General features: G+C 42.8%; 1 protein-coding gene across 1 annotated transcript in view; it reads right to left on the bottom strand.

Annotated features, from left to right (window-relative positions):
- LOC104993408 (transmembrane emp24 domain-containing protein 9-like) overlaps positions 1-4,452 on the bottom strand; it is a 9,509-nt gene extending 5,057 nt beyond the window's left edge. Inside the window, exon 1 of the mRNA XM_010846642.1 lies at positions 4,410-4,452. Within this exon, the coding sequence (XP_010844944.1) occupies positions 4,410-4,452 (43 nt within the window). The remainder of the gene's footprint in view (positions 1-4,409) is intronic.
- Positions 4,453-8,497: the final 4,045 nt, after the last annotated feature.

Raw genomic sequence — 8,497 nt, 5'->3', positions numbered from 1 at the left:
TTCACTTTGTTGGCAAAGTAATGTCTCTGCTTTTGAATATGCTATCTAGGTTGGTCATAACTTTCCTTCCAAGGAGTAAGCGTCTTAATTTCATGGCTGCAGTCACCATCCACAGTGATTTTGGAGCCCAGAAAAATAAAGTCTGACACTGTTTCCACTGTTTCCCCATCTGTTTCCCATGAAGTGGTGGGACCAGATGCCATGATCTTAGTTTTCTGAATGTTGAGTTTTAAGCCAGCTTTTTCACTCTCTTCTTTCACTTTCATCAAGTGGTTCTTCAGTTCCTCTTCTCTTTCTGCCATAAGGGTGGTGTCATCTGCATATCTGAGGTTCTTGATATTTCTCCTGGCAATCTTGATTCCAGCTGTGCTTCTTCCAGCTCAGGGTTTCTCATGATGTACTCTGCATATAAGTTAAATAAGCAGGGTGACAATATACAGCCTTGACGTACTCCTTTTCCTATTTGGAACCAGTCTGTTGTTCCATGTCCAGTTCTAACTGTTGCTTCCTGACCTGCATACAAATTTCTCAAGAGGCAGGTCAGGTGGTCTGGTATTCCCATCTCTTTCAGAATTTTCCACAATTTATTGTGAGTTACCACAAACTGTCCCCTCGCTTTCACAATGTGACCTGTTGATAATTCCAGGGGAAAGTTTTTGTTCCTTCATTGGGAATGGTCTTTAACAAAAACGGCAGATGCAAGTGTTAACAAAGGCAAACACTTTAGAAAGGTCAATTAAAACAACAACTGAAAAGCATTAGTTGGATTTGGAAACTAGTTGTTCACAAAGGGCATTCACCTGGAGCTGGGAGCGGGGATGATTATGACTTAGGGTTTGGGAGACTGAGTGAGCTGCTGTCCATGGTCCTGAATCGTGATTGCCCGTACCACTGTCTGCATTAAAGGACTGGTTTGGTTTTGGTTTTTGTTGTTGTTAATATAAAATTTCCAATCCCTCATGAACCAATGCTTTTGTAAAACAAAATTTAAAAAAATGAAACATTATGTGCTTGGATATCACATCAATGTTAAATTTTTACAAAAGTTTCTAAACACTCAATTTCTGTACTTTATCTCTTTTAAGATCTATAACTAATGCTAATGGACCAACACTAGTCCACAGTGAGTAGTACTGTTTCATAGCCAGTGGTCAGACTGCCCACAGAAATCTTCTAAAGGGACAAAAGTGTAAAATTATTAGGGGCTGCACGACTGAGCGACTTCACTTTCACTTTTCACTTTCATGCATTGGAGAAGGAAATGACAACCCACTCCAGTGTTCTTGCCTGGAGAATCCCAGGGACAGGGGAGCCTGGTGGGCTGCCGTCTATGGGGTCTCACAGAGTCGGACACGACTGAAGTGACTTAGCAGCAGCAGCAGCAGAGACATGCATGTAAGGAGACAGCACACCAGCAAAGATTTTGAAGTCAAGAATTCAGATGTTGGAAATGGTGAGGTGATTTCCAAGTGGCAAAAGTATTGTTTTGATGATAAAATCTGTTTTTAAATGATGACAGGATTGAGAATATGAGAGCAGTGAGGGATTCTCCCACTTGACAGTGATCTCATTCCACACTGCCAAGACCACTGAACCTGGGTGTCATTTGTGAGATTCAAAGGAGATATTGGGGGAACTACATCTACTTGCCCTATTTGGGGTTCCCCCAAGATCTAGTCTCTGCAGGCCTCTACTACATGCTGTGCCCTTTTTAAGGGATGTCCCAAACCCCCATTGCTGCCTTCTTTTCCACTTGCCTAATTCCTGTTCACCCTTTCAAGTCTCAAGTGCAGTGACACTTTCTTAGGTGTTTCTAATCCTGGGTTCCTTGGGGCCTTGTATTAACCATTGAATTACAGTTGTCCATTCACACTCAAGCCCCTTGGGGCTGATGGCTATAAGGGATAAAGACAGGTTTCTGCCACAAATTTATCTCTGTGCTTACCAAAGCCTAGCGAAAATCCAGGAACAGCATGATTGTGTGATGGATGTTTGGTTAGAGAAAGGGAAGAGAGATGAAGGAAAGAAAGAATAAAAGTATGGAGAGAAAGGAAAGGGAATAGAAAGAGGAAAAAGAGAAATTGGAGAGATAAAGAGAGAAGGGAAAGGATGAAGGGGGAAGAAGAAAGAAAGGATGGAGGAGGTGGGAGAGAAAGAAGGAAGAAGAGCAATGGTGAGTCATAAGCACTGGAAAAGCCAAAATCTCCATATCTGATGCCTGGCCTTTCTTGTGATGTCCCCTCCTCATTATTCCCGTTAAGCATCTCAAGCTGAGGATGGTGTGGGTGGAGGCTTATCAGGGTCACAATGTCCTGCAGCTAAAATTGGAGCTTCCATGAGCAATTCTGCTCTGGTGCTGGGTGGATTCTGTTGGTTTGCTGGTGACCTCCACTTCATCCCCAGGATACCACAGTGCCACTGTCCCTTCTTATGGTCCATTGGCCTCTACATTCTTCTTCCTCTCTGGCCTGTAGGAAAACAGTCTTTGTGACCATCTCCACAAAGGAATTTCCTATGCATTTTCTTTCCCTGTGCTTTCTGTCCCAGAACACCTAGGCACTGAAGGGTGTGTATGTGCTGAATCCAGGGACATCAAGAACAGTATCACTCTGGATCTGGAATCAACTACACTTCTTGATTCAGATACCCCCTGCTCCCAGGCTGACATTGATTCCTCTGACAGAATTCTTCTACTCCTGGTGAGTTTTCTCACTGTCTTCCTTTCTAGTCCATCTTTCCTTCAAGGCAGTCCATCTCACAGGGATGTGTCTGGCTTGGTCCTCCTTCCTGCACTGCAGGGGTTCCCATAATGAGGGCAAATCAAAGGGAGTGGCTGGTCTGTGTCTCAGTCCCTGAGAATCAGGAAGCCATTGATTCCAGGACTCAGAGGACAACTAGGGATAGTGTGGCCAAAAACAATATACTTAAGTAACACACTTAAGTTCCTGCTCTACTCCAGCCAAAATGTCATTATACTTTCCCAAAGTTAAATGTTTGCAGCATCCTCAAAGTTCTCCACCATCTTCCAAACATCTTTTCTGGATGATTAAAAAAATGCACAGACTTGGCTGAGGTACCAGGACTTCTCTCTGGGCTCTGTTTTAAACAAGGGCAAATCCTCTCCCCTCATGCCTGAGGCTGTATAAATGAACCTGGACATGGGATACAGCTTTCTCAGACATCGTCTACTGCTCATAACCCTTTCTGTCAAGTTCTCTAACTGGTAACCACTCCTGCCCTTGACTGAAGACTTCCTCTCCAGTCTTTCATACAAATGGGAACCCCTATTCTTTAGGTTCAAAGGTCATTCATTGTCTATAATGAGATAGAGCCCAGGGGAAAGGTGGAGGGAGGAGAGAGGAGGAGGATGGCAAAAGCAGACAGTGACACTTCCTTCTTCCAATTTCTCCCCCTTTCCTCTCCTCTATTTTCTCCTCTCTCTCCCATAGCACTTCCCACCTCTCTCTTCTGTTTTTAAAATGTAGGTTTTACTATGATTTAGGCATGGTGAGGCCTAAAGGTAGGAGATGACTGCTATTGAAAAGATAGTTTGGGGACTTCCCTGGAAGTCCAGTGGTTAAGACTCCGTGCTTCCTCTGTAGGGGATGAGGGTTCAATTCCTGATTGGGGAACTAAGATCCCTCATAGAGCTTGGTGTGGCCAAAAAAAAAAAAAAAATGAAAAGAAAAAGAAGGATGACAGAAAGAAAGAAAAGATGGTTTATTACTCACAATTCTCAAGAGGACTGGTTACACCACATCATGCAGGGCCACCAGGGTTGGGCAGGAGGCAGGAGTGAGGGGAAATCATGGGTAAAAGCTTTTATTGTGGTTTCCATGGGAAGGAGTGGGTGATTGGTTAGTTTGAATAATTTCAGCAGTGTCTGTGGTGTTTTGGCTTTCATTGGTTGTCTGGCATCTGACCATGGGGTGATTAGGGCAGGAGAAATACTAATTTGGCACATGAGAGTTCAATAAAGATGGTGGTTGAGGGTGGGTGGTGGTGGTGGTGATATGGGCTTTGGATTGGTTCTTTTGCATCTGAAAGATACCCTCTGAGTGGAGTTCTTTGCTATTTCTAAGAACTGGCTCACTCTGGGAAGGGCAATGAGGGGCTAGATGCCAGAGCACCAGGACCACAGAAAATAAGAAAATAAAGTTAATACACTCTCAACCAGAGTCTTCACCATTGGGTCTCCAAAAGGTCATGGCAGCATTCTCATTCCAGCTACACTGAAGGCTTTACAAACCAGGAGATGGAGGACAGAGTGGAAAGGCAAGAGTAGAAAGGTGGGTCACAGTCCTGTCTTCTCTTGGACTGGAGTGGAGCAGATTGGGGCTGAGGTTAAGAGGAAAGTAAGACAATTGGGTTTCTGCTGCTGCCACTGCCAGAATACTGTTATACCAAACCTGGTAAGTCCCAGTTATACCCAATCTGGTAAGCCCCAATCATGTTTCTAGCTGTGAATAACAAGTTCAAATGACCTAACGTGGGTTCTGGTTTCCATCCTTCTCCATCCCCATCCTTAAAACTAGGATTCAGGATTCTGGACTAGCTCTCATTAGTTGATTATATGAGCTTGTACCTTGCTTCCTTCTCTGGTGCTCAGATTTTCCTGCCCTTGGGCTGATCCAGATGAGGGCTCAGCCACTGTGCTGCTTGCTGGTCCATGTTGCAGAACTCTCTGCCTCTCAGGGGCTTGTGTCAATCACTCCATCCTACAGTCCCAAGTGTGTAGATACTTGTTGGTTGAATAGGCACTGCCACCACTGGAGAGGAGAAAGGGAACCCCAGGACTGCTCCCTGAGTGTGGGAAAGGTGGCACTGGTATTTCCTGAGAAGCAAACACCTCCTCCTGGGGGAGTTTCTGTCTTAAGAATAGTTGGATGGAATTAAAGTGAAGTAAGTTCTTCAGTTACCATTAACACTGATTGATGTTATTTGATCTCTAGTTTCCCTGTTCCCTTGAATGTATGTCAAGAATAAACTCCATACTTGTGTCCCAGATCTCTCTTTCTCTCTCTCACACACACACATTGGATATACCTTTTTAAAAAAAAAAAAAAATGTATGTGGTGGAACTGGGTCTTAGTTGCAGCATGCAGGATTTTTATCTTTGTTGCAGCATACGGGATCTTTAGTCTTAGCTTGTGAACACTTAGTTGTGGCAAGTGGGATCTATTTCCCTGCCCAGGGATTGAACTCTGCATTGGTAAGATCCCCTGGAGGAGGGCATGACAACCCACTCTAGTATTTTTGCCTGGAGAATCCCTTGGACAGAGGAGCGTGGCAGGCTACAGTCCATAGAGGTGCACAGAGTCAAATACAACTGAACTGACTTATCGTGCATGCATGCATGGGAGCATGGAGTCTTAACCACTGGACTAGCAGGGAAGTCCTTGGATATACATAATTGAACACTCATATTCTCCTACTGCTGCCTTTACTTTCCCTGTATTATTTAATCCCTCATGAACGTTTTCCTTGTTACTGTTCAGATTCCCATCTCTGAGTGTTCTCCAAGCTGTAGCCCTGGATTTAGGAAACCTGTTTGGGACATGAAGCCTATCTTCTGCTTTGACTATGTCAATGCTCAGTGGGGAAGATTTCCAGCAAGACTGATAAATGTCTGGATAGAAACTGTTTTCTTTTTCTACACTGCTACAGAAACAGAATGTGCCAAGAGTTGTCTACTTCTTGATAGTCCAATTCTTAATGTGAAGACTCTGACTTAAAGAATTCAGAGGAAACCAATGGAACATACCACAGAGTGTGTCAGACTAAAAACACAGAGCCGGGTGACAGAATAGCTTGGGAAATATGACACGTGTGTGAGATGTAGAGATATCTCTTTCCTCAACTCTCAAGAAACTTCCTGTAACAGTGCATTAGCAAAACTGAAATTTTAAATTTAACCATGGTAAAAGATTGAAAGATTTCCTTCTAGAATCAGAAACAAGGCAAAATATCTATTCTCACCACCTTGTTCAGCAGCACATCAGAAGCTGTAACAGCTGCGATAAGGCTGAAAGAAGAAATGAAAAGCATGCAGATTGGAAAGGAAGAAATAAAACTATCCCTATTTGTAGATGACTTGATTGTACAGATGGAAAATCTCAAGGAATCTACAAAAAAGTCCTAGAACTAACAAATGAGTTTAGCAATTTGCAAAATATAAGAGCAACACAAAGAAATCAAGCACATTGCTATGTATTAATAAACATAAAGAAACCAAAATTTAAAATGTAATACCATTTACAATCATGCCAAAGGAAATTGCTCAGATAAGATCTAAACAAACCATGTACAGGATCTGTTTGCCAAAAGTTACAAAATCCTGATGATAGAAATCAAAGAAGACCCAAATAAATGTAGAAACATACTATATTTTTGTACCGGAACACTCGGCATAGTAAAGATGGCAATTCTTTCCAAATTAATATTCAGGTTTAACATGTTAATATTAATTAACGTGTTCTTTCCAAATTAATATTCAGGTTAACACGTTTACCTATTAATATCTCCTGAAGAAGGAAATGGCAACCCACTCCAGTATTCTTGCCTGGGAAATACCATGGACAGAGGAGCCCAGCAGGCTGCAGTCCATGGGGTTGTAAAGAGTAGGACGCGACTTATCAGCTAAAGAAAAACAACAATCAAGATGATAGTAATAAAGGCTATGTGGTATTGGTAGAAAGATAGACAAATAGCTCAATGGGACAGAACAGAGAACCCGGAAATAGACCAACAGAAGCCATTCTGATTTTTTACACAGATACAAAGCAGTTCGATAGAAGAAAGGTATCATTTTTTTAAGGACTTTATTTTTTAATGCAGTTTTAGGTTCACAGCAAAATTGAACCAAAAGCACAGAAAGTTCCTTGCCCAGAGCATGCACAGCCTCCCCACTGTTAACATCCTGCACAAAAGTAGTGCGTTTGTTATAATCAACTAAAGTACATCGACACACCATTACCACTCACAGTCTATAGTTTACATTAGGTGTTACTATTGGGATTATGCATTCTATGATTTTTGAACAAATGTATGATGACATGTATCCATCATTATAGTATCACACAGAATAGACTCAATGCCCTAAGAATTCTCTGTCTTCTGCCTATTTATCCCTCCTCCACCCCTCACCTCACTCCTAGCAACCATTGATCTTTTTTCTTACTTTTTTAAAAAAATATTTATTTATTTGGCTGTGATGGTTCTTAGTTGCAGCATGTGGGATCTAGCTTCCTGACCAGGGATTGAACCCAGATCCCCTGAGTTAGGGGCACAGAGTCTTAGCCACTGGACCACCAGGGAAGTCCACAACCACTGATCTTTTTATTGTCTCCAGTTTTCCCTTTTCCAGTGATAGTTTATGGTGAACGATGTCAGATTCGTGATCTCCGAAGAAGATTTAACTTCAGGACCAGGGACCAGGCTTGATCACTCAAGAGCTTTTGTGTAACAGAGTTTTATTAAAGTATGAAAAGGGACAGAGAAAGCTTCTGACATAGACATCAGAAGGGGGATGAGAGTGCCACCTTGCTAGTCTTAGCAAGGCCCGAGATGCTTTTATCAGACCCACTCCCACAACATACATCTTAAGACAACAGGATTACTCTGAAGGTTCTTCTTAAGGAGAAACATATCCTCGAGCAAGATACATTGTTGTTGCATAATCCTTAATAAGACTAAGGAATGTAGGAAAAAAGTTTGTCCTTTCCTCCTTCTTGAGAACTCCAGACCTCTATCTCCCCCTTGAGAGTCCCAGACCTCTCTCTCCTCAGGGACACCAGACTTATGATTAACCTTCCTAGGAATTGACTCTCTCACCAGAATGGCAAATGGTTAGCATCATTTCCCTAGTGGCTCAGACGGTAAAGCGTCTGCCTACAATGCGGGAGACCTGGGTTCTATCCCTGGGTTGGGAAGATCCCCGGGAGAAGGAAATGGCACCCCACTCCAGTACTCTTGCTTGGAAAATCCCATGGGCAGAGGAGCCTGGTAGGCTACAGTCCACAGGGTTGCAAAGATGGGAATACCAGACCACCTGACCTGCCTCTTGAGAAATTTGTATGCAGGTCAGGAAGCAACAGTTAGAACTGGACATGGAACAACAGACTGGTTCCAAATAGGAAAAGGAGTACGTCAAGGCTGTATATTGTCACCTTGCTTATTTAACTTCTATGCAGAGTACATCATGAGAAATGCTGGGCTGGAAGAAGCACAAGCTGGAATCAAGATTGCGGGGAGAAATATCAATAACCTCAGATAAGCAGATGACACCACCCTTATGGCAGAAAGTGAAGAGGAACTAAAAAGCCTCTTGATGAAGTTGAAAGAGGAGATTGAAAAAGTTGGCTTAAAACTCAACAGTTAGAAAACGAAGATCATGCCATCTGGTCCCATCACTTCATGGGAAACAGATGGGGAAACAGTGGAAACAGTGTCAGACTTTATTTTTTTGGGCTCCAAAATCACTGCAGATGGTGACTGC

Source organism: Bison bison, unplaced genomic scaffold (assembly GCF_000754665.1).
Source record: "Bison bison bison isolate TAMUID 2011002044 unplaced genomic scaffold, Bison_UMD1.0 scf7180017864238, whole genome shotgun sequence".
NCBI lineage: Eukaryota > Metazoa > Chordata > Mammalia > Artiodactyla > Bovidae > Bison > Bison bison.
Note: the sequence above shows the minus strand (reverse complement) of the source record. Positions and strands in the feature narration are given on the sequence as shown.